Below are 26,384 nucleotides of genomic sequence, written 5' to 3' on the forward strand. Positions count from 1 at the left end.
AATGTACAAACCCAAAAAAAAATATTTTTTTTATCAGATAACTTTGAAGCTGTATAACCTAAGAGTTTCTTTCAGTTGGCGTAGCAAACTGTTGACTTGAGATACTATGAATGTGGCTGGATTGAAGATAATTTGAAAGATTTTTTTTCAAAATAATTATTGTAGTATTTTTTTAAAATATAATGTTAGGTATGTGAGATAAATTGTTGTACACGTATTTGTGTGCTTAAATTCGACGCTCGGAATGCCAGGGAGAATACAAGTGCGTGACGATTTGAAGCTGTATAACGCATAATCACCTTAATACATGGTGAAACATAGGTTTCTTTTCATCAAATGGTACAACAGATGCCTTGCCCTGTGTCGTTTGAACGCAATTTCAGAACCTCAACCACTTAGAAACAAATTACATCCGGGCTCTCATGAATGGACTGTTTGAGCATATGCAACCCTCTAAGTTAGACACAATTTGCAAGCAAAAAACTCCAAATTTTTCATACGTCACAGTGAAACACCAGACACTAGGGAAAACCCTTGGCACAGGTAATTCCCTTGCAAAAAGTCAAAAAGAGGCAGAAAGTGAACTCACTTCTGAATACATTTCCTCCAGAGTTGTATTCATTGAGCAAATATAGGTTCAATTAGGATTTGCTTCTCCGGAATGACACCCTTATCAACATAAAGTATGAAATCCTTAAAAAAAAAAAAAAAAAGGCTGACCCAACTTAAATGAGATATAGTAGCTTCTTTACAGTCTAACATTCTTGCCAATACATTGTCTTCGTTTTGTTCCAGATCATAATCTCTCGTGCAAAAGAAAATTCATATTTTACTGAGCTCCTCAAGCAAGTAGAAAATAATGCAAAACAACAAGCCACAGGTTTCATTAGCCTGACAGAATAAACCTTGAACTGGATGAAAAGCAACACAGTGATGATATAGTGAATTTGGTGGAAGGAAGGAAGCAAAAACTCCTGGGAGTCATATCAATAACCTCCTTTTCTATCCAGTACAATGGCTAATGAACTGGCAATTACAGATTATTCAGCACACCATGCTTATTAAATGAAAGCATCATCACTATTTATACAACATAACTTACACCCCAAAGATCTGTCGTCGAGTATCGGTCTCATCTTTGTGGGTTACAAGGAGGTTGGACCGCCAAGATTCTGGAGAGAAAGGAAAGAGCATGTCAGGTTAAGTAACTATGCCTATACATGGCAATAGCAACGAGGGAGTAATTGGGATCAAAAAATGAAAGAAGATAAAGAGGAGAGAAAGATTAAAAGGTAAAACTCAAGGTATACTAAGAGGGTACCCAGACATTCATCATTAACAAAATTAAATAAAAGATGAACATTTCTGGAGCACAAAATAGCAGCTCAACACAAATGACAAAGCTGAAGTTATGAAAAAACAATTGAAAAGATACTAAACAATTGCTCCCTGGTGGATACCAAGTCATCATACTGTGTTTGACGTACAAATCATGCTTAACTGTTGCAGAACTAAGTAACTTGGCCGTTATTAGCTTTAAAAGACAATGTCACTGGACTTCTGCAGATTATCTTCTGTTCGGTTGAAAATCTCAATAATTAGTGACTCAGAAAGGAATTTATAGTGGAAAATGTGTGACGATTGCAAGGCAAGGAACACCCTGAATCAGATTCTAAGTATCAAAGGGACCCAAGCCCATAGCATAGGCTGATTATAATCTAGACATCCAGTACTGTTTGATATGTTCCAATCAAGCATAACAACTACAAATACTGCACTCAGAAGTTCAGAAGAACCAATAACAGTAACACCTAAGAATCACATTTCTCACCAATTGAACATAAGTGGTGCAGATAATTCCATACTGAAGGGGAAACAAATGAATTTAAGGGTGTAGATCTTAGTGAAAGAATAAAAGGTAAAAAAAAAATGATTAAATTTGAAGGGCGTAACTTTAAGCCAACTGAAATTGGTTATCAAAATTAAATACTGTAATAAGCAACATTAGTTAGCAGACATACAACTTCGCACAAGCTTAGCCACCAATGCGGATCATGGGTCTATTTGATGTCTTTGCAATATCAAACATGCCAGCATGAGAAGCCTTCTTTCTCTTAACCTGAATGAATAAGAACCCAATCAAATTAGTGAAAGTTACTTGAGCATATTGGTGTGCTCAGGAAAAAACAATAGGGTTGTACCGCAGCCCCAATAATCTCCTTGAGCTCATTATCCTCAACACCAAGACGAAGTGGATCCCTTAAGCTCACCTGAAAAGGAAACTCTCAGTGAGGAAATGATTCAAAATCAGCTCTGAACCCAAAAACGCACACTTTGAACCACTGTAGGCGAGGGAAGAAAGTAATTTACCTCTGAGGGACCAAAAAGGCATACTTTGAAATTCCCATCAGCCAAAAGTCTCAATCTGTTACATCCAGCACAAAAATGCTCAGTCATTGATGTAATAAAAGAAACTGAACCCTGATGGCCCTCAACCCTGAAATTCTTAGCAGTCTCAGTTGGATGGTCCTGAATTCTCTGAACCCCTGTAAATTGTTTAACCTGTTCAGTAATATTGGGAGATTTAGTTTATGAGCAACATTATCCAAAAACCCGAACAGGTTAGCTACTGCCTGAGTTCTACCTTACCACTCTGTCCAACATTTCAGAGTAGGGCACAAGTTTCTTGACGTTCCAAACATTTCCATCAAAAGGCATGAACTCAATAAACCGAACATTAATGGGCTTCTCACGCGTCAATTCTACAAAATCACAGATCTCATCATCATTGAACCCACGCATTACGACACAATTGACCTGAGACAATACAGAGAATATGTATCACACGAACTAATACACTTTTGAGTTTTTCTGGGAGAAGTACTGACAATCAACAGGAAGCAATCAAAAGCCCTTAAAACATGAAGCTATGGCCAGCATGGAAAAGGGCAGAAGAAAAAAAATCTGATGAGCAACTCAAATTTCGGAAGAAGATCTTACCTTGACAGGATTGTATCCCAAGTCGACTGCAGCATTAATTGACTCCATCACCCTTTCATATCCTTTACGCCGAGTCATAAATTCAAATTTTGCTGGTACCAATGTATCTAAGCTTATGTTTACCAAATTCAGTCCACATTCTTTCAGTTTTGGCAGTTTCCTTGCTAGTGTAATTCCATTTGTGGTCATAGCCAAGGTTTTTAGTCCCTTCAGGTTTGACAGCCGTGAGCAAATATCTTCAATATCCTTTCTGACAGTTGGCTCTCCACCAGTCAAACGAATTTTGTCAACTCCAGAACTGACAAAAAGATTCGCCAAACGAAGAATCTCATTTTGTGATAGAAGATGAGAATTTGGGGTTAATTCTACACCCTCAGCTGGCATACAGTACTGACACCGTAAGTTGCAACGTTCAGTCAAAGAGATCCTCAAATAAGTATGAAGCCTCCCAAATGAATCAATTAGCATATCCGATACACGATTCTCTTTCCGTATGTCATCAGACAGTCTTTCATGCGAAGAAGCATACTTCTCCGCTAAGGATCCATCCATACCACCTTCCAAATTCTGCCTTTCAACAACATTTGCAGATTGGAACAGAGATCTTGTTTTTCCACTTGCCTGTTAACAAAACTCAATCTTTAATGCACTAAAGTAACAGCATGACAACTATAAAGCAGATCAACCAGTACATTGTGGAACTGCCAAAACTTGCTAGTAAAACAATGATCAGGCAAAATGAATTCAGAATTTTCTGTAAGTGCTAAAAATAGCAGTTACTATGCCAAGTCTACAAACCGATAGCACTATAAACATATTTTCACGTCACAAAGAAACAAATCACATGCTCAAAGCTCCTCCTGATTTGCACAGAATGCAATCCAAAATCTCTACTTACGCATATTAGTTAGAATCAATTTCTGGTTTCTCTGATAGTCATCTTGACTTAATTCGCATCATTCAACTCAATAATACCACGATTGATGAACAAGTACAACCAATAAATAGCAGCACGGCCAAAATAGTGGGAATACTTAAATATTTCATGGACATGTCCTAAAAATATTTCAAGCAATACGGAAAACTTAAATAGTGGGAAGACAATTACAAGAGAAGCATTAGAAACAATGACTTTCCAAGTTATTTCCAGCTACACATATTACAGACTAGATTCTAGAAAATTCAGTTGGAAGCATCTCCTCCTAAAAATGAAATTAAATTTTGAATCCTAATTCTGTGCTTCTAATCCCCTAATTTTCTTTTTTTTCTTCCCTACTGGCAAAAGGGCTTCCAAAGCCAAAGGCTTTGTAAGGGTGCACCGAGCTCAAAAATTTCCAAAAGCTTGAATTTGAGTCATGATTTTTGAGATGAACAACTTGTTTTTTTTTTATCAAGCTTATCAATCAACAAAAGACTAATAGTCACTAACTATCCATTAAATCAAGTATTCTGCTGAGACAGCCATATGATATCACAGAATACAACTGCAGACGGATAATATCTTCTAGGAAATTTCCCTCTTCCAAATATAAATAAACAATTACATGCAGGAAAAGACCAACAAACACAAGGTATACCCATTTCAAACCAAAGCAAATCATAGACTGAATCACCACAATAAAAAAAACCCATAAAGAAAGCAACCTACCAAGCTGTATTTCTGGAGGCCCAGATACCAATTTTCTTTTTTTTCTTCCCTACTGGCAAAAGGGCTTCCAAAGCCAAAGGCTTTGTAAGGGTGCACCGAGCTCAAAAATTTCCAAAAGCTTGAATTTGAGTCATGATTTTTGAGATGAACAACTTGTTTTTTTTTTATCAAGCTTATCAATCAACAAAAGACTAATAGTCACTAACTATCCATTAAATCAAGTATTCTGTTGTGACAGCCATATGATATCACAGAATACAACTGCAGACGGATAATATCTTCTAGGAAATTTCCCTCTTCCAAATATAAATAAACAATTACATGCAGGAAAAGACCAACAAACACAAGGTATACCCATTTCAAACCAAAGCAAATCATAGACTGAATCACCACAATAAAAAAAACCCATAAAGAAAGCAACCTACCAAGCTGTATTTCTGGAGGCCCAGATACCAATTGAAGCTTCTCGAGGCGCAGAGCCACATCTTGTTACCAAATTAGTATTCCTGGTTAAGCAGGAAGAACAAATTAAAAAGGAAGAAAAAATACGAATCTTGAAAATTAGATTGGATGAAGCAGGTTGGAAAGATATTAAAAAGAAAGAAAAGTAGAATCTTGAATAGTAGATTTGGAACCATGCAAACATATACAACATTATCATGCAAAGGACTGTTCGAATCCACTGAGGGCCCAGTTGCCATTCTTTTTTTTTGTCGAACCCAGTTGCCATTCTCACATTGCTTCTTTTGGTGAGATGCGACTCCCATTATTTTTATGCTATCCAGGGACAGGATGCCAGATGAAATTTGGTGCTATCTTTAAAAGCGCTAGTTATAGCGGTGAAGCCGAAGCCCCACAGACAATAATTCATTGAGCTGGTTATTGTGATTGTCGGTAGGTTCGCACTATACTGGAAATGGTACGAAAGTACCCATATGGATAATAGCAGAAGATGACACGTTAGTTCATACAGGAGTTATGATTACCCACATGGATAATAGAAGCAGGTGTCTTTGTAAAACTGTAAAAGGCGTGTGCAGGCACAGCCCTTCTCTTGTGGTTGATTTTGAAGAGACAGCAGCAAAAGATTTGGAAATATTTGTACTTAAATTCCTTAGTCAAATTGCTTATCAGCCAAATTCTCTTTCATCTTATGCAGTTATTTCCAAGAATTCATCTTTCCTAAACTCCTTCCTCACCTATACCTCTTCACTTTTCAGCCTCATCCACAACCTGACTCTTTCCGGTTTCCACTACCTTCATATTTTCTCTCTATTTATTCTTTGCATCAAAATTTGGCGACAACTCATTATTCAAAAACTCTTCCTTTCTCTGTTTCTTCTTCTTTTTCTTGGACTCCATAGCTGGCCCATCAAAGTATTCAGCCTTCCCATCAATTTCTGGGGACAACCCAACCCATTATTCAAAACGTCATCTTGCTTTAGTTTCTTCTTCTTTTTGTTGTCTCTTTTTTTTCTTTTAAATTCTGGTGCAATAATCGCAGGCTCTGCTTTAGCTTCTTCTTGAGTTTGTTCATACTTTCTCTTGTACTTATTCTTTTGCTTCTTATCAGCTACTTTTTTTCGGGTTTTCCATGGCTTTTGGGGACTTGGGTTTTACTAATGACAGCTATTTTTTTGGCGATTTTGATTTTTGACCCAAAATTGCTGAAGCAGAAGCAAAACCCCTCTCTGTGTTTTTTCTTTAATCCAACATTTGTTCTCCTAATTCCCTTCTTAGACCTGCAGCCTCTATTTCTTCTTCATTTTTTCTCTGTTTTTAATGATTAAAGGTGGTAATCCTTCGTTATATGCAACTAAAAACTAATTTAAATTCGTTGACAGCAGACCAATGTCAAGCTAAAATGAATTTGGTTGAAAAAACAGTAAATAGCTTTTATTCAACGAAAAAACACAAAAAAAAAAAATCATTTACCCAAAAAAGAAAACCATGAACAAATCAAACTAGATGCATATCATGAATCAAACCAAAATGAAATCCGTAAATACCAACAATACCTCGATCTCGTGGGTCTTAATCCCGAACTTAATTTTTTAAAAATCTGTCCATACTTCTATTCCATTCGTGTGCTTGATAGGGAAAAAATTGATGGCAGCTAAAGGAACATGATGGTGGAGGCATTGAAGGAATTACCAGTAATATATTTTTTGTGTTTGGGATATAGGGGAGGCAATAACTGAGGGGTTGTGGTGACTCAGAATGGTTGGAGAAGCCAAAATCAAATTTGGAAAGCCGGATGTTACTATTAGTCTAATGGCGGGACCGGCGACAACTTTCTTCCGTGTTTTTCTTCGCTTCCTTGTTCAATCAATAGTAGGTTTTTTTTTTTAATAAATCTTATATACACTGACACTGACCGTGCATATATTATTATCACCGTTTAATTCATGATTGTTATGAAATAACAAAAATGTGGATGTCCCTTTGTATTCCCAAGGGGATTATTTCATGATTTTATGGCTACTTATGTATATAAGTTACAATTCATAAATCCATTCATGTAGTGGAGAAACCGTTTCATAGGTTTCTTCATATTATTGTAGTAGTGGATGTTTAATAAGATTTATGTACCTTTAATCTTGTAGTGCCTATATATAGAGGTACATTGAGACCTTTTGGGAGGACTTTTGTATCTTATTGGAATATAAGAATATTACTCTCCATTTCTCTACTTCTTTCTCCAATATTTCACTTGATATTATAGTAGTTTATTTGATTAGTTTTATAACACGTTATCAGCACGAAAGCTCTACTTTTGAGCAAAAAGGTGAAAACGGATGCGCTACTTTGAACAAAAGTGAAGCACAAGATTTTGCCGAAATTCTGCCCGTATTTCTTCAAGTGACTTTTGAGGTAAATTTCTAAGTCAAAATCTTATTCCAATTTCTTATGGCTAATCTTACAAAACAAGAGTTTGTACCTCTTGATATTTCTGGAAAAAATTATTTATCATGGGTATTGGATGTTGAAATCCATCTTGAGGCAATGGATCTTGGTAATACTATTGTGGAAAAAAATGAATCCTCAAACCAAGACCGTGCCAAAGCTATGATTTTTCTTCGTCATCATTTAGATGAAGGATTAAAATCAGAATATCTTACTGTTAAAGATCCTCTTGTCCTTTGGCGAGATTTGAAAGAAAGATTCGACCACCTGAAGTTGGTCGTTCTTCCAAAAGCCCGATATGATTGGCTTCACTTACGGCTGCAAGATTTTAAATCTGTCAACGAATATAATTCAGCTATGTTCAGAATCACTTCTCAATTATCATTATGTGGCGAAAAAGTCACTGATGAAGATATGTTAGAGAAAACATTTTCTACTTTTCATGTCTCTAACATGCTCCTGCAGCAGCAATATCGAGAGAAGGGGTTTAAAAAATATTCTGAACTTATTGCATGTCTTCTCTTGGCTGAACAAAATAATGAATTGTTGCTGAAAAATCATGAGTCCCGACTAACTGGTGCAAGTCCATTCCCTGAAGCGAATGCGACCCAATTTCAAAATTCTGGTCGAGGTCGTGGACGTGGCCGTAGAGGTGGCCGTGGAGGAGGCCGCGGACGTGGCCGTGGCCGTGAACGTGATCGTAGTAAATTTGTGCCCCGTGAAAATTTTAACCGTGGCAAGCAACAAAATGTTTTCCAAAAGAGGGAAAATAACTACGATCAGAAAAATGGAGAAAAAAAAGTTTATGAAGAAAAATGCTACCGGTGTGGTATGGAAGGTCATTGGTCTCGTACCTGTCGTACGGCCGAACATCTTGTTGACCTCTATCAAGCATCATTGAAAAAGAAAGACAAAGGTGTTGAGACAAATTTCATTGATAAAAAAAATGACTATGATGATGGTGATGATGCTGACATGACACACCTCGATGTTACTGATTTTTTTGAACATCCTGAAGATGTCAACAAATATCTCATGATTATTTAGATATTTTATGATGCTTTATATCTTTCATGTAATTTCCTTTCCATTGAATATTTATTTTCGCATCTTTATTAATATTTATTTTTGTTTGAAATTTTCTTCCTGAAGAAGAAATGGATGTCAAATATTTGGGATTAAATAATGGTGATTATGATATTTGTCTCATTGATAGTGCTACTACGCACACCATATTGAAAAATAAAAAATAATTTTCTTGTTTGAAAATGGGAGAGACAAATGTTAATACCATTAGTGGTAGTGCAAAATTGATTGAAGGCTCCGGAAGAGCCACTATATTTCTCCCTGAAGGGACTAAAATTATTGTAAATAATGCACTATTCTCTCCCAAGTCTCGAAGAAACTTATTGAGTTTTAAAGATATCCGCGAAAATGGATATCATATCGAGACAATGACTGAGACAAATGGTGAATTTTTATTAATCACAAGTATCATTTATGGGAAAAAATGCGAAGTAGAAAAATTACCTTCTTTTTCTTCTGGGTTATATTATGCACAAATTAGTGCAATTGAAATTCATCACCTAGTAGACCAGAAGTCTACTCATCCCGATGATTTTATAATTTGGCATGATCGTCTCGGACATCCTGGATCTATAATGATGAGACGAATAATTGAGAATTCACATGGCCACTCATTGAAAAATAAAAAAGTATTAAAAGCCAATGAATTCTCTTGTGTTGCTTGTTCTCAAAGGAAATTAATTATTAGACCATCACAAGTTAAAGTTGGGACTGAATCCCCTGCATTTCTAGAACGAATTCATGGTGATATATGTGGGCCTGTAGATCTACCATGTGGACCATTTCGATATTTTATGGTGTTAATTGATGCATCAACTAGATGGTCACATGTATGTTTATTATCTACTTGCAACTTGGCATTTGCGAGATTGCTTGCTCAAATAATTAAATTGCGAGCACAATTTCCAGATTTTTCAATAAAGAAAATTCGTCTAGATAATGCTGGTGAATATTCGTCACATGCTTTTGACGATTATTGTATGTCCATTGGAATAACTGTTGAACATCCTGTAGCCTATATTCACACACAAAATGGTCTAGCCGAATCACTTATTAAACGGCTACAATTAATTGCTAGACCATTGTTGATGAGGTCTAAGTTTCCTTCATCTGCTTGGGGACATGCTATTTTACATGCAACAATACTTGTGAGAATTAGGCCGACAAATTATCATACTTATTCTCCCCTACAATTAACTTTTGGTTATGAGCCGAATATTTCTCATTTACGAATATTTGGTTGTGCGGTGTATGTTCCAATTGCACCGCCCCAACGTCGTAAATTGAGCCCACAAAGAAGATTGGGGATATATGTCGGATATGAATCACCTTCAATCATTAAGTATATGGAACCATTAACAGGTGATTTATTTACTGCGAGATTTGCAGATTGTCATTTTGACGAGTCACATTTTCCGACATTAGGGGGAGATAAAAATCAACCGAAAAAGGAAATTACTTGGAAAATATCATTGAATTTCCTTGATTCTCGTACTAAAGAATGTGAATTAGAAATTCAAAGGATTATATATTTGCAAAAAATTGCAAATCAATTACCGGATGCATTTAATGACTCCAAAAGAGTTACTAAATCACATATTCCTGCTGAAAATGCTTCGATTAAAATTGATGTCCCTGAAGGACAAATCACAAGTGCTAATGAGTCTAAAGCACGCCTGAAGCGTGGGAGATCTCTTGGTTCCAAAGATAAAAGTCCTCGAAAGAAAAGAGGAGTAGATGAATCAACAATTACTGACAAAATTCAACCTCCTGAAGAGGTCGCTCCTAAAGAGCCAATTCTTGAAGAGAATGAAATTATAGAAAATTCAATAAATTTTGTCACTTCAAGGAAAAGTTGGAACCGAAAAGAAATAATTATTGATAATATTTTCGCATATAATATAGCACTTGATATTATGGCAGAGGACGAGGATCATGAGCCTAGATCGGTTGATGAATGTCGAGGTAGAAATGATTGGCCAAAATGAAAAGATGCGATCCAATCTGAATTGGACTCACTGGCTAAAAGAAAAGTTTTTGAACCTGTAGTCCAAACACCTGAAGGTGTAAAGCCAGTAGGATATAAATGGGTATTTGTGAGAAAAAGAAATGAGAAAAATGAAATTGTGAGATATAAAGCAAGACTTGTAGCCCAAGGATTTTCACAAAGGCCTGGATTTGATTATGATGAAACGTATTCACCTGTAGTGGATGCTATCACATTTAGATATCTTGTGAGTTTTGCAGTACATGAAAAATTAGATATGCGTCTAATGGACGTCGTTACTGCATATTTATATGGGAATCTTGAAAATGATATTTATATAAGAATTCCCGAAGGATTCAACATGCCTGAAGCATGCAAATCAAATCCTAAAAATATTTATTCTATTAAATTACAAAGGTCTCTGTATGGGTCAAACAATCTGGACGTATGTGGTATAACCGTCTCAATGAATGTCTGACAAAAGAAGGTTATACCAATGATCCAATATGTCCATGTGTTTTTATCAAGAAAAATGGATCAAATTTTGTGATAATTGCGGTATATGTGGATGATCTAAATTTAATTGGAACTCCTGAAGAGATTCAAAATAGTGTTGAATATTTGAAGAAAGAATTTGAGATCAAAGATTTTGGAAAGACAAAATTCTGCCTTGGTTTACAAATTGAGCATTTGAAAGGTGGAATTTTTGTCCACCAAACTGCTTATACCCGAAAGGTATTAAAGCGATTTTATATGGACAAAGCACATACATTGAGTACCCCAATGGTTGTCAGATCATTAGATCCTAATAAGGATCCTTTTAGACCACGAGAGGAAAATGAAGAGATACTTGGTCCTGAAGTACCATATCTCAGTGCAATTGGTGCACTAATGTATCTTGCTAATTGTACAAGACCTGATATATCATTTGCAGTAAATTTATTAGCAAGATTTAGTTCCTCGCCCACAAGACGACATTGGAATGGTATTAAACATATTTTTCGCTATCTCCAAGGAACAATAGATCTTGGTTTATTTTATTCAAATAAATCCAAACCTGAATTGGTTGGTTATGCTGATGCTGGGTATTTATCCGACCCGCATAAAGCAAGGTCTCAGACTGGTTATTTATTTACATATGGAGGCACAACCATTTCTTGGCGATCTACAAAGCAATCACTAGCCGCCACTTCATCGAATCATGCTGAAATAATAGCAATTCATGAAGCCAGTCGAGAATGTATTTGGTTAAGATCAATGACCCACTATATCCGGAAGAATTGTGGGTTATCCTCCGGAAAAGAAAATCCTCCAACTATATTATATGAAGATAATGCAGCTTGTATAGCTCAATTGAAAGGAGGATATATTAAAGGAGATAGGACGAAACATATTTCACCAAAATTCTTTTTTACTCATGATTTGCAAAAGAATGGTGAAATTGATGTGCAACAAATCCGATCAGATAATAATCTGGCCGATTTATTTACCAAGGCATTACCAACTGCGACATTTGAGAAATTGGTGAAGAGTATTGGAATGCAACGATTAAAAGATCTCAAATGACGTTTGCATCAGGGGGAGAAATTATTACACAAGAATAGTGTACTCTTTTTCCTTCACTAGGGTTTTTGGTCCCACTGGGTTTTTCCCTAGTAAGGTTTTAACGAGGCATATTCTTTGTGTAATGGACATCCAAGGGGGAGTGTTATGAAATAACAAAAATGTGGATGTCCCTTTGTATTCCCAAGGGGATTAATTCATGATTTTATGGCTACTTATGTATATAAGTTACAATTCATAAATCCATTCATGTAGTGGAGAAACCGTTTCATAGGTTTCTTCATATTATTGTAGTAGTGGATGTTTAATAAGATTTATGTACCTTTAATTTTGTAGTGCCTATATATAGAGGTACATTGAGACCCTTTGGGAGGACTTTTGTATCTTATTGGAATATAAGAATATTACTCTCCATTTCTCTACTTCTTTCTCTACTTCTTTCTCCAATATTTCACTTGATATTATAGTAGCTTATTTGATTAGTTTTATAACAATGATATGTATTTACATAGTTGTCATTCATCCAACAACGCTAATAATGTATACTGTCAGTGTAAAAAAAAATTAATTCTTTTTTTTTATTATAGTTGATCATTTTTAGTCCTTCTTTCTCATTATTAGTTTATCATTGTTAGCATTATTTTATACTTTTTCTCTCATAATTTTTTCTGTCTATTCATCTTTTTGACAAAAACTTTTTGGCAAAGCATAATTTCATTTTTTCCTGTTAAATTATTAATTTTTCCTTCAAATCTTAATATCTTGTCATACATATGTGTCAAGGGTATTTCTATCATTATGCCATCTCGATTAGTTAGGTTTGGCTGCTATTATTCATAAACGAGGTAGATGCAGCCAAACCTCAAAGTTTAACTCATAATTTGGTCAAATCTCAAGAGGGTAAATGCAATTAACTATACACATTAAGATAAATCTTACAACTAATATGTAATTACTCCTGTAAGCATACATATTTTTATTCAAAATGGTGCTTCTAAGTTAAGCAAAACTTTACTCTTCAGTATTGCGAATATATTTTTGTATATTTTATTTTTATATTAATATTTTATTTCACAAAAATCATAGCTACTTTTTGCCATAATCTGTTCTTATATACTTTTTTTTTTATCTTCAAGAAACTCTTGCTTTTTTAATCAATTCTAAAATTTTTATTTACAAAGTTTTCCTTTAAACATGACTTAATTTCAACAAGTTCCGATTTAAAATGATTTCAATTATGATGTCATTGTGACTCAATGTTTTAGTATATTTAAATTTTTTTGTGACTCAATACTTTAGTATATTTAAAATTTTGTTGGCATCAAACATGCATTTTTCCTTTAAGTTCTACTTGTTCGTTATGACTTTGAGCATCTAATACCATTCAAAGTTTACTATCTTTTCTCTTTTATGCTCGTCATGTAAATCTTAGATTCTATCAAGCATTCATATTTATCATGTAATTCTTCATTTCTATCAAGTACTCGTATTCTCTAATAATTAGATGAAAGTAAGTTTGCATTACATTACATTGTATATTCCATGAAATTGAAGGAAAAGTAAGGCTATTTTTTGGATTATTTTCATTTCTAGACTATTGTTTGTTTGACTTAAATTACTTTGTATTTGAAAATAAAAACCTTTTGAGTTAAATTACTTTGATTTTAAATATCTCAATTACATATCTTAGTCCAATTATTATTTGAATCAAGACCTTTGTGTCGATTTTCTCACATGCAAAGTTTACCTAACTCTCAACTGTTTGTTTTCAATTGAAACATATCACATACTAATTAATATTTTATGTTTTCAATTAAACATATCACCTACTTTTGCATCCCCATTTTTTCCTTAATAAAAAGGGAAGATTATAAAGTTTCATGATAAACAATATGGCAAGTTTTCAAGGCTTTTATTAATTGCTAAGGTTGTTACCTCTTTACTTCCTTAAACTATATTGCTACTATCAATTTACCTTCCAAGGTCATCTTTCAGTCACTTCGCCTCTATAAATAATTCGATTACAACAAGATAACTAATTAAGAAACAGTTGCAATTTGTTTAAAAGGTATTACATCATTCTAAATAGTGACAATCTTCAGTGTCCTGCATCCAAAACGAAGGAAATGAGACACAAGTATGACAAACACTTGAGACTTTGTGGTCGTGGGAACCTCTGGGCTTTCAAGAATGATCGCACTCTTCCCTTTCCTGGCTTTTTGTCTTTTGCCTGTCTTGGGCCGGTCGGTGATGGCCTTTCAATGGTCTTTTGCCTTCCAGTCAGAAACTCCAAAAGTTGTACGGAACATTCAAGTTGTTTCCGTAGCAGATATTTGGCAAGAGATGGCAATTCTAAGTATGAGGTTTATTTAACTTATTCCTACCCTCACAATTCCAATGTTATTATTCATAAAGTCATCGTATGAAATGGAGACTTCGAAATCATTCACGAATGACAAAATCTTTATTTTGAGAAGAACTCAAAATTTTTAATATCAACTTAAACCTTGCCATTTTTCTTCTCCTTTGAAAAATTTGATATCTCTTTTAGAAACCCAAAAAAAAAAAAAAAACAAGTGTTGCCCTTTTGTCCCCTAAAGATTTCCCTCTAAACAATCGACCTTGTTTTTCCTTTTTTTTATTCATTTGTATACTTTTTTTTTTCTTTGATAAAAATAGGAGTGGACAGTCAAAGGATTGTAACGGTAGAACTTCTAATGTGCAAGTTAATGTCCTCAATTGTTTTCGTTTTATTTAAGCTTCCCATTGAACTGCACTCATGTTTTTTCCAACTGAAAGTACGCTGCAAATGAAATACCACACTTAACAGTATGGAGCATTTCTTAAAGCTTAAAATAACGTGGTCGATTACAACACCTCAGCTTGATATCTCTTTTGAACAGTAACTCTATTTGTCTCTCAATAATGACATCTAAAAAAGTGTCTAAAATTTTCTTCATCAACACTTACATACATTTATGTGAGTTTTGGAGGTAGCCTTTTGTCCAATGGTTGACTAACACCGGATGGTTTCATTTTTAACACACATGCACTTACATTGAAAACAAACTTCTAGTTTTGTTTACTAAAAAGGTAAATAGACATCCATTAGTACTTAATATAAGAAGATCTCATTAGTGTATGTATGGATTGTAGTTTTCTAAGAAAAATTTTTATGTTTTCTTTGAATATATTTTCTAATCATTTTTCATCTTACATACATCAAATCGTTATAATATATTTTTCTATAAAAATTCCAAAAAATAATAATCCAAATGGGACTATTTTATAACAATCAATAATAAGCTTTTTAAACCTATAGTTAGCATGAAATTAGTCATATTAATGTGATTAAGGATTATGTTTAGACTTGTTGATAGTGACTTATGCCATGACACATCTACGTCTCTACACGTTGGATATTGCTTTTTATGTTTCCCTTTTTTTTTTCCTCTATATTTATTCCCTCTTCCCCCTCCTTAGAAAATGGGAAAAAAAGGAAGGGTTATATCTAGATTAAAGGTTTTTTGAATTTTTTTTGTTCATTTATTGAAATAATTTTTGTGACATAATGTATGTAACATAAAAAAATATCTAGAGACGTGCTCAAGTAATAATAGAAACAATTTTCTAAATAATTACTAAACCTATTTTTTTATTTTTTTTAAACATCCCTATTCGAACAAAAAAAAAAAAGCTTTTATATTTCATTCTTCAAGAAAAAAAGGAAAGAAAATTACTGTTAGAGGGTCTAGACTCTAACTTAGGAAAGGGATAATTTCATAAACCTCCCTTGAGGTTTTCGACAATTTCATATAAATACCCTCAAATATTAGAAATTACACTGACCTCCTCTGTTCAGGTAGACATGACCAAATGTCATCATTAAGAGCCTTCAAATGACCAAATTGCCCTCAAAAACTTGTGCCAACAAATATCGAAAATATGAGAAAAAGAAATTGCTTTAAAATATAATTTTGTTCGGCTACTTGGTACCAAATAATTGGAGGTATATATATGCTTAAAGCGCCACGTAGCACTTGTAATAGCATTATTTGAAAAAAAAAAACCAAAATAGCTTTAAAAAAATCAGGGGACTAGAGCCTTAGTGGTTTTGTGATACTTCATTTATTGAAAGATTTTGTGCAAAAAAGTGACTAATATACCACAATTTAGGTTCTATCAAAATCGCTCGAGGTGAAAGATCACAACTTTTTTGGTTTATTAAACCTACTTACAGGTTTTTTAAGTATTGATTGTTATTTATCATGTTAATGTCGCCTAATACTTATCATGGATATAATTTAAACATTTTAGAAGATTATATGCTGTACTTGCGAATGTACCTCAGACTGATGGCAATCTTTTTCTTTTATTTTATTGGCACTTTCCTCATCAAAAGTGTTAATTGTTTTCTTCTAGAGAAAAGGAGGATAAATTTGAAAGAATATTGCGTGTCCGTAGTTTTGTTTCACTTTTGAGGTTATTTTTTATGACAGGGATTGACTTTATTGTTAAATATATCAATCAAAGAGGGATCAGTGTGGTTTTTAATATTAGAGAGTATTTATGTGAAATTATCAGAAACTGCTAGCGAGGTTTCTAAAATTATCCCTTTAGAAAAAGATACCCATATAGTGGTTTGTTTGGGTTGTGTTTTATTTCCCCAATTTTATCTGCTTACATCATCATTACAATTTTCAATACATTTTTTTATCTTCCCAATTACTTTTTTATCTCACACACATCACATCACAAAAAATGTTACCGTAAAAATATTCCAAATAAAACACAATCCAAATAAACCCGTATTTGTAAAGCCAAACCAGCGTCGTTTGACTTGTGAGAAAGGCGCAGGAACTCAAAAGTCAAAATGACGGAAATGCACTGGCACTCGAAGTTCTTCTTCAGTACTGGTAAATGAAGGCGTGAAACTTTACATTTCAACGAATTATTAGTTGTTTGGTACTGGTCAACCGCAACCTTTTTATATTGGCTGCGGCAGATTCCAGTATTTCGGCCTCCGTTCGACTCGTGACTCACTGGCTCATTCATCATCATCATCGTCAATCTTCTCATCACTTTCTCTCTCTCTTTCTAACATAATTAGGTTTTACTCAGGTACCGTTTTCCAGCCTCTCTGAAATTAATTTATCTCCTAATCAATTTCAGTTCTTAACAAATTCGTAATTTTTTTTTTGTTAATTTTAGTCATGCTTGATCTCTACACCTTTTTCATTTATGTGTATTGATGTTAATATTCGTAAATTTTGCTTTAGTGATTCGTACAGTAATTAATACAAAAAATTTGATTACGTGAAATTTTTTTTTTGTGTTGTAGGTGAGCAGTAATGGTCTTCTTCCGGAGCGTTTCGCTGCTATCGAAGCTGCGGTCTCGTGCTGTAAGTTTATTTTTTCCACTTTGATATAACAGTCATGCGCATAAGAGTTAATTTTTTTTGGTGATTAATGTGTTTAATAAATAAATGTTGCAAAGGTGATGAGCTTTTTTGAAAAAAAATTTTATTTTTGTTGGTTTCACTTGGAATTATTTGATAGGTTCGACAGCCTAATCTGAGCAATTCAGTTCGCTGGCTTCAAATTCAGACCTCTTCTCCTGATCTGGTAATTCTTCTTTTTATTGTGGTATTTTCCTTAATATTGATGTTTTTATGCGTTAATTGATTTGTGTTTATTCGTTTTAAAATGGAAAATTGGTGTCGTTTGTATTTTCTGCTTCAAGCGGAATCTTTTGATTGAATTTCAAAGGAAATAAAAACAAACAAAACTCGAAATTCATTTATTTCCCTTTTGAGATGCAAAAATGTGTTGGATCCAGTATGGTAAAAAGTTGCATTTCCTGTCATGCCTGATGAATGCTGAACAAATGTTTAAACTTTGGACAAATCACCTCCATTTAAGTTGTCGCTCGTGGAGTTTGGTGCTTGCTCTTCTGCATAAGAATCTCTGCAATGAACTGAATCCTTTATGTAAAATTTTTAAAAGACTGTTACTGGAAGCTTTGATTTCACTAATTGGCATATCATCTACAAAACTGCAGGTGGTTCTCTCTGTCTTTCCATTGTAGTCTTGCCATTTTCTGTGGTAATGTTCTTTTGTGTATATGTGGCACTCTAATTTCTTCTGTCTTTGGCGTAGGATCTTCGCTCTCAGCTAAAGGACCTGATTCCAGAACAACAGGTGCTCATTCACATTGTTTTGCGTCTCCGGATTTGATATCAAACCACTTTGTTGTAAATTTGACTTTTCTAATTTACTTTGAGTTTTCAGAATTTTTTGTATTAGCACCTGAAATATTCAGTTGTCTACATTAGGTCTTTTTTCTGTTATGGGTACTAGAACACCAAATTTTATATTGATACAATCTGGCAGTTGCATCCTGGGGTTGGATTTTCACACGATCAAGAAGTGTGAGTATTGATTTGTGATAGCTGTGTTTATTTGTTTACCTTTTTATGGTTACAGGATCGGCTGAAAAAACTCAAGTCAGAACATGGAAAAGTTCAACTGGGAAATATTACAGTTGATATGGTAAAAATCTCCTGTTCTCTTCGTGAACTGGAAGTAGCTGACTACATCATTCTTATTTAGATGATTTATCACATAAGATCTATTATAAGATTTTGTCATGCATGTTGGAAGGTACTCGGTGGCATGAGAGGAATGACAGGATTACTTTGGGAAACTTCATTGCTAGACCCTGATGAGGTGGGATTACTTTGGGAAACTTGACTGCTTCTTGTATAGAAGTATATTTTTGGTCTTTTTTTTATGTGGTTTTTTCCATTTTTATCATTGTTTTTGTGTGTTTTTTTGGTTTGTTTGGCAGGGTATCCGCTTTCGAGGTTTATCTATTCCTGAATGTCAGAAATTGTTACCATCAGCAAAGCCTAGTGGAGAGCCAATGCCTGAGGGTCTTCTCTGGCTTCTATTGACAGGAAAAGTAAGTAGGCAGATTGTATCATCAGTATACTTGGGGGGGGGGGGGGGGGGGGGGCGCGGGGGGGTATAAATGATATGTTGCTTCTGGTCCTCTTATGCTATGCCATTTTTCTGAAACCCGTTCTTTTATTGCTCTTTAAGTCACAAAACTTTTTGTTGCAAATGAACCATTTGGTCCTGGTTCTGTTAGTGCTTGCATGGTAATTAGCCGTTCAACTCTTCTTGCAGGTTCCAACAAAAGAACAAGCTGATTCATTATCTCAGGAACTAAGAAGTCGTGCAACTATTCCAGGTTAAGTACCTGTCAGGCTTGTAACAAACAGTTCATAATTTGATCATTATACCCTACATTAATATCTTTTGTGCTCAAAAGTTTATCTACTCAACCAAGATATCTTATAGTTAATCCGTGTTAGGTTTGCATGCATCAGATGTTAAGATTATGGTTACGTTGGCCATGTCAAATTTCCCTATCAGCCTTATGAACGTGATTGTTAGCTAATTTTCATTACCGGTTGCAGATCATGTATATAAGACAATTGAAGCCTTGCCCATTGCTGCTCATCCAATGACTCAATTTGCAACTGGGGTCATGGCTCTTCAGGTAGGGTCCTAAACTGCAATATTCTCTTTTGGTTTGTCAGCACTCGCGAACATGTTTTGCCATTATTTTTTGTTCAGTTCACTTGGGGGTGTTCATTTGTTAGTTCAGGTGCTTGTGGAGGTTTCGAGAATGTCCATCTTTTTGCTTTCTGTGTCAATTCATTTGTGTAGCTTAGTTTTAATGGTTGCTCCTGTCTAAATACTTACCGAAAGCTGCAGGGAAAAGCCAATGATCTCATTAGTGGTCAATTTCTTTCCAGAAACTATCCATGTTGATTTATTGCTTTTGAACTTGTATCTGTGTGTCATCATTTTAGATAATGTGGCAACTAATACCTATCGACTTTGTATAAGGTGGACTTATCAATCATGAAGATGAATAGTTTAATTGATATGTTCTTATAAGTTAGAGACAAGAATTTTACTTAGATCTTCTTCTATATTGTAAATTTTAGTCGTGGGCTTTTTATAGCATCTGTCCTTTAAAGTGACAAATATGTTGGAGAAATGGACTAGTCAAATATCTGCCTGAAGTATTATTGCAGAAATTGCACACCTTTTAGGTTGTTTGGAAGGTCATATTTGGGTTTATTAAGCTTTATTTGTTTCACGAGTAACCTGCAAAAGTAAGGGGTAGTGCAGGTACTTTTAGCTGCTTTGTCGGACTGCTATTTTTTTGGTTTATGTTTGAAGTAATTTTGAGAACACTTTTTTTCTTGTTTCAGGTACAAAGTGAATTCCAGAAAGCATATGAAAAGGGAATACACAAATCAAAGTAAGAGTTTCTTATGCTTTTACTGGACAGAAAACTGGGCTTCCATCTTGAGCAAGCACTTAATCTACTCTATTTTCAGATTCTGGGAGCCGACATATGAGGACTCTCTTAATTTGATTGCTCAGCTTCCAACTGTTGCTTCTTATGTCTACCGCAGGTTTGTGAAGTCTATGATTTTTTTTTTTTCAATTCTTGAATTGGTATGGTGGTTTATCATTCAGAATGTGACTGCTACTTCTACAAATGGCAATCAGCGCATAGTAACCTTATTTATTTGCCAACCAGCCCCAGTTCTTCACTTTCAAAGCTGGGATTTTACAACTTTGGGCTTCATTATGGAAAATAAATTGTCAGTACATGGTTTATATGTCCTAACTCTAGCTATTAATTTGTGTAATTTCAATCCTCATCCTTTGCCTCTAATTGTAGGAGTTTCTGTCCTAATTTTTCCTGCATAAAAAAGGTGATTTTTTCCAGGCTCTATAACATATCCCTGTGATCAAAGCACTTTGTAGGCATTAGGTTTAAAACTTTTGAACCAGTAAGGTGATTATAGGATGTCTGCACAGAAACAAGAAGTACTTATGTATGATATGTACCATTTTATAGCTATCTGCTTGATCAAAGAGGACAATTACTATGGAGTGGTGGGACTAATATATCAGGGTTGTAGTGATGCTTAGGAGACTAAAAGTATGGACCGCAGGGTGGATTTTAAAAAGGGATCACATATTCAAGCACACACGCATTTTTGGCAGAATATGTTAGGCAAATAATTATGGGATTTGCTTAATTAAACTGAAATAGTTTTTGTTAATCCTCTCACTTTCATGTAGACTCATGTTTCTTGTTGCAGTTGGGATCTCTCTGATCTGCTTTTTCTTCCCACTGATCCTTTTTCTTTGTGTTTGATTTAATTTAAATTTCTTCAAACTTAACGTGTTTGTGATTTTACTTGTGAAGAATATACAAGAATGGGCAAACTATACCGATGGATGACTCCCTAGATTATGGTGGGAATTTTGCACACATGCTTGGTTTTGATAACCCTGAAATGAAAGAGCTTATGAGGCTTTATGTCACCATCCATACGTAAGTCATAAACAATTGATTCTTTGACAGTTTAGACCAAACAGTGATCCGAATGAGCCATGTTAACTTCTCAACATAATACTTGATACATTTTCTTATACCTCTCTTGCAGTGACCATGAAGGTGGAAACGTTAGCGCTCACACTGGTCACCTGGTAATGAATTTCATCCTCAATTAAGCATGCTAAAGTATTGAACTTTTAATTTAATAAGGTTTCAGCACGTGCATTGGGACTTTTGATTGAAATTTGATTAAGTGCATCTAATATATATATATATATATATGTGTGTGTGTGTGTGCGTAAAATTAAATCCGCTTGTCGTGTAAGCATCATACATTTTTTCATTTTCTCCTCTAACTATAGCATCTCTATAAATCAGGTTGCTAGTGCCCTTTCAGATCCTTATCTGTCATTTGCTGCTGCATTGAATGGTTTAGCTGGACCACTCCATGGGTTGGCGAATCAGGTATGCTGTCTTCTTCCTTTGTTGTTTTCTTTCTGTTTGAGATAACTTTTGCACCTTTTTTTAGTGTTCCTTGCGTCTTGGAGAAGGATTATACATGTGATGAGGTTTATGACCAGTAATTCCCATGGGCACAAGTTTGCTACTCCATTGTCCTTTAATTATACCCGATAAATTTTTGCCACTCTTTTTTCCTTGTGCAAATCAGCTTAGATAGGCAAATCTTTGCAGTTTTCGTCTATGCATGCTTGGGAAATTTGGTTTATTAGCTACTATGGCATTCATGTATAATGAGAAAATGTTTTAAGTAAGTTACCTTAGGTTACTCTGTTATAATTGGACATTGGGCTTCATGTTGCATGAATTCATGCTCATGTTTTGGACCTGGAATTATATCATCATGTCTTGCATTTCATACAACTTATGGAAACTGTGAAAAGTCTTAAAAATTTATGGAGAGCAGCTATTTGATTCTTTGAAAGAACAGCCAAATCCTTGCTGGGAGTTCTTGATTGATGTTGCTTCTCCCTGTGCTTTCTATGACCTAGACTTATCAGTTTGCGGAAATATATTATCTTGTATTGAGTAGGATCTGAAATTAATTCAATCCCTAGGTCCGTCATTTTGATTGGCAATCAGGTGATATTAATCAAATCTTATTTTTGTATTTCATTACATAACAATAACTTAATTACAGAAACTGGTATTTGGCAATATTTTGCATAGCAAGTTACATGCAGAGATTGCTCTGACTTTGTTCATAGTAAGATAAACTATTTGCATTCTTTTGCATCTAACTGATGAAACATGGGAAACATGTTATAACAGGTATATCTAATCTGCCTTTGCTATCTATAGCGGTGTGCTGGTGTTGCGTATCTGATTTAAGGCTTACATTTTCCTTGTTTGCTCACTATCTGGAATTATTTCAGGAAGTTTTGCTGTGGATTAAATCTGTTGTTGAAGAATGTGGGGAGAACATCACCAAAGAACATTTGAAAGACTATGTTTGGAAGACACTGAACAGTGGCAAGGTATTACTATATTGTCATGATATTTGTGCATTTTTGTTGGTTTACTTCAGTCCTCGTGTGTGTGTGTGCACGTGCATATTTCTATGTGTATGTGCAGATGCAGATACAGGCTCACATATATGTGCATATTCATGTGGGTGCATCTCTCTGACCAGTTCCTTTATGAAGTTTCCTTATTTTGTCCCCATGAAATAGGTGCAAAGAACCAAAATTGAATTGTGGCACCCAGTGCAAATTGAGCATGGGGCATCAATTTAACACTGCATTTATGTTTAAAACAAAATTTTCAAGCGTCTATGAAGAGCCTTTTAATTTTTCCATGCCAGCCATATGAAATCAAAGGCGTCTTTTTGAATTGGACTTGTTTTGGTGCTCCATGCATGGTGCCTTATCCTCTCATGTTGAAAACCATAGGTTGTTCCCGGATTTGGACATGGAGTTTTGCGCAAAACAGATCCAAGATACACATGCCAGAGAGAGTTTGCATTGAAGCACTTGCCTAATGATCCGCTATTCCAATTGGTGATTATCTAGGATTGGTTTTCTATTGCAATGCATAATATGATATTTAGTGCCTAAACTTACGTTTTCTTCATTCCTTGTACAGGTGTCGAAGCTTTATGAAGTTGTACCTCCAATTCTGTTAGAACTTGGCAAGGTAAAATGATAACTTACTAATCAGTAGATTGCTTAAAAGCGCTTAATCCTTAAATGCACATAATCACGAAAGAATTTGTCCAGAGCCATTAGTACCTGGGGGCTCATTTTGGTTGAGATTCGTATGGTAATCCATTTTATCTGTAATATTTTGTTGGACAACCAAATTGGGTTGCATGCCATTGTTTCTATTTTTATTTGATGAAGCTTTGGCAGAAAATTAGCATTTGTCTTGCTTCCAAGACCCCATATTTCAGCTTAAATAGTCCCTAAACACTTAATATAATTCAATCTGAATTTGGGCCTCTCAGGTCAAAAATCCTTGGCCTAATGTTGATGCCCACAGTGGTGTGTTGCTGAACCATTACGGTTTAACTGAAGCAAGGTATTAGTTTTCTTTCCACTGATCTTGGCTTGTTCTGTGGTATATAGTCCCAATTATATGTGGATCTATAATTTTCTGATATATATTTGTTTGCAAATAAATTCTGAGCAGGTATTATACGGTTCTCTTTGGTGTGTCAAGGGCTATTGGCATTTGCTCTCAGGTACTTTTCATTACGTCTTACGTTTCTTCGGTATCCCATTTCACTAAAACCTTTTTTAACGCATTAACATCTGGTTTACTGTTGATTTAGCTAATATGGGACCGAGCCCTTGGATTGCCACTTGAGAGGCCGAAAAGTGTTACAATGGAGTGGCTTGAGAATTACTGCAAGAAAGCTGCGGCTTAATTTAGAAAATTACCATTTGCTCGAGAAAGGCCGAGTCTCCGTGGTTGTGGTTCCTGCCAGATTGTTAATTCGATTGGGAACATTTGTAACAAATTTTGCATTGTCGATATAATTCCTTTGCTTTAGTAGAGACCAGATAGCCATTAGGTGTCTGTTTCCCTTCCCAGTTTCATGTTCACGCCATCGATTATTCATGTGAAAGGATTGCTACATCGTTCAATAAATATATCTGTTAAAAGAGTTTTTGCATCGTGAATGCTGGTAATTGTTTGCTTCTACCTCCATCCTTGGATCTGTAAAGTCATATTTGAAGAGGGCATGAACAGTATACTGAGGAAGGGTTGGCAATTATCTGTTTCTCGCGTAAAAGTGCTTCTGTTGGCAAGGCGCTGGACGACTGAAAACCATCCTGTCGTCTCAATGATTTTTTTTTTTTTTTCTATAACGATAATATTTGTATAACCTAATATATTCAATTCTATAGTAAGGAAAGTCTAAGGGGCTAGTAGATATACAGATTTGACTAAATTAAAGAGGTGTTATGGTATTTTTTTTTTATTTTTTTCATTGTATGTGAGATTCAAATCTCCGATCTACAACTCAGAGAGTGGCTGTTGAGGCATGGTTCAGTTGGTTATACTTTCTTCGAAATTTTATGTAGTTCAACCAAGTGTTAGTGGTCTAGATCAATTAAAAACGCAAGTTTCTACTCCAAGTTGTGTAATTTGCTAGCGTGTTGAAGATAGCAGCTCCATGGTGCGCTGTATAACATTTCAAGGACAATTAGAATAGAAATGTGGTTTTTAGGCATAAAGGGTAAAGGCGCCGGTTTACTGTTTTTCACAGCTCAGCTTGCCTGTTAGGACTAGTGGGCAATGATTCTGTCTCTGACACAAACCTAGACTGTGAAGACTAGATATGTTTTCAAACTTGGATCGGGAATCGACTCGATCGAACTCAAGGATCAAGGATCAATGAATTCGACAAAGTTCAATTGGAGTTGAATCGGATGACATCATAAATAAAAAGTATTTAAAAATTAAAATATTATATGTAAAATATCTAAGAGTTTATTAATATTAATAAAGGTATATTCATATATATTTGAAACATATTTGATGTTTCAAATATATTTAATAAGAAAATACAAAGAAATTAGAACAATCGAGTAGCAATTTATATTATTTAATGAACATTAACAAGTTTAGAATTAAAATTATGGACTTAATTGAAAAATAACACCAAACTTTAAGACAACATTTATAAAGTATGAAATATTTGAGATATATTAATAATTTTTAACAATTTAGGGGTCAAAATATAATATTAAAAATGCTTTGGCCTTTCAAAAAAAAGAACTTTGACCCGGATTCTTCAATTTTTTCCGATCAAACCTGGTTTTTGACCTGGTTTGATCGATTTTTTATTTTTCAGGTTTTAGGGATAACTTGGACCGGACAGTTGGCCGGTTCTCGGTTCGACCAATTAGACCGCCATGTCAGGTCCAAGTTTAAAAACAATGTGAAGACCATTACAATAATTCCGCACAAAAAATCACTAAAACATCAGTTTTTCCCTTCTGACCTCGTCCTATTTGATTCTCATTTAATGTGGATATTGTATTGTCAGTTAAATATTTTATACATTTCTTTCTTGCAAAATAATTTTCCTACTTCATGAGTATTGTCTTTCGTTATAAATTAGTTGTAAACTTTTAGTTGAATTAGTAAGGATGAATCAGATTACTTTCTTACAAAGAATGGTATGGCAAGTCGTGACTTGTTGAAATGATTAAACCCAAATTCACTAAACTTCTTCTCTAGAAAAAAAAACACACACGTGCACAAAATCATAAAAAATTGCAAATTTA

At 34.6% G+C, this 26,384-nt stretch overlaps 2 protein-coding genes across 5 annotated transcripts; one reads left to right on the plus strand and one right to left on the minus strand.

The window, feature by feature from the left end:
* Positions 1-809: 809 nt before the first annotated feature.
* LOC113763460 (GTP 3',8-cyclase, mitochondrial-like) lies at positions 810-6,866 on the minus strand. 4 transcript variants are annotated; one of them, XM_027307281.1, is made up of 8 exons: positions 6,667-6,866; positions 5,074-5,154; positions 3,001-3,621; positions 2,650-2,817; positions 2,371-2,562; positions 2,202-2,270; positions 2,022-2,119; positions 810-1,172 (listed from the first exon to the last, which is right to left on the minus strand). In XM_027307281.1, exons 2-7 carry the CDS (start codon positions 5,131-5,133, stop codon positions 2,036-2,038), a joined length of 1,194 nt encoding a protein of 397 aa, XP_027163082.1. In that variant the 5' UTR covers positions 5,134-5,154; positions 6,667-6,866; the 3' UTR covers positions 810-1,172; positions 2,022-2,035. The 4 variants fall into 4 exon arrangements, with proteins under 4 accessions (XP_027163082.1, XP_027163083.1, XP_027163085.1 ...); XM_027307282.1 differs by lacking the exon at positions 6,667-6,866 and adding an exon at positions 5,302-5,317; XM_027307284.1 differs by lacking the exons at positions 5,074-5,154; positions 6,667-6,866 and adding an exon at positions 4,649-4,674.
* Positions 6,867-17,137: 10,271 nt separating this feature from the next.
* On the plus strand, positions 17,138-24,779 carry LOC113760907 (citrate synthase, mitochondrial). The gene is made up of 20 exons (XM_027303658.1): positions 17,138-17,312; positions 17,533-17,593; positions 17,751-17,816; positions 18,351-18,392; positions 18,678-18,743; positions 18,855-18,920; positions 19,042-19,155; positions 19,383-19,446; positions 19,676-19,758; positions 20,483-20,532; positions 20,612-20,689; positions 21,496-21,624; positions 21,737-21,779; positions 22,006-22,092; positions 23,022-23,123; positions 23,538-23,645; positions 23,731-23,781; positions 24,092-24,165; positions 24,277-24,328; positions 24,419-24,779. The coding sequence occupies exons 2-20, from the start codon at positions 17,543-17,545 to the stop codon at positions 24,512-24,514; spliced, it is 1,422 nt and encodes a 473-aa protein (XP_027159459.1). The 5' UTR covers positions 17,138-17,312; positions 17,533-17,542; the 3' UTR covers positions 24,515-24,779.
* The last annotated feature ends 1,605 nt before the right edge of the window (positions 24,780-26,384 follow it).

The sequence above is a fragment of the Coffea eugenioides genome, chromosome 2 (genome assembly GCF_003713205.1).
Source record: "Coffea eugenioides isolate CCC68of chromosome 2, Ceug_1.0, whole genome shotgun sequence".
NCBI lineage: Eukaryota > Viridiplantae > Streptophyta > Magnoliopsida > Gentianales > Rubiaceae > Coffea > Coffea eugenioides.

What these genes read in the sequence shown, in the direction of transcription:
- LOC113763460 (XM_027307281.1), bottom strand. Translation starts at nt 5,133, where the DNA reads ATGTGGCTCTGCGCCTCGAGAAGCTTCAATTGGTATCTGGGCCTCCAG. An exon ending in TGGGATACAATCCTGTCAAG is followed by an intron (nt 2,818 to 3,000) that starts GTAAGATCTTCT and finishes GTATTGTCTCAG; the next exon opens with GTCAATTGTGTCGTAATGCG. An exon ending in GCCTTTTTGGTCCCTCAGAG is followed by an intron (nt 2,271 to 2,370) that starts GTAAATTACTTT and finishes TTTCCTTTTCAG; the next exon opens with GTGAGCTTAAGGGATCCACT.
- LOC113760907 (XM_027303658.1), top strand. Translation starts at nt 17,543, where the DNA reads ATGGTCTTCTTCCGGAGCGTTTCGCTGCTATCGAAGCTGCGGTCTCGT. An exon ending in CATTGCTAGACCCTGATGAG is followed by an intron (nt 18,921 to 19,041) that starts GTGGGATTACTT and finishes TTTGTTTGGCAG; the next exon opens with GGTATCCGCTTTCGAGGTTT. An exon ending in TTCTGTTAGAACTTGGCAAG is followed by an intron (nt 23,782 to 24,091) that starts GTAAAATGATAA and finishes TGGGCCTCTCAG; the next exon opens with GTCAAAAATCCTTGGCCTAA.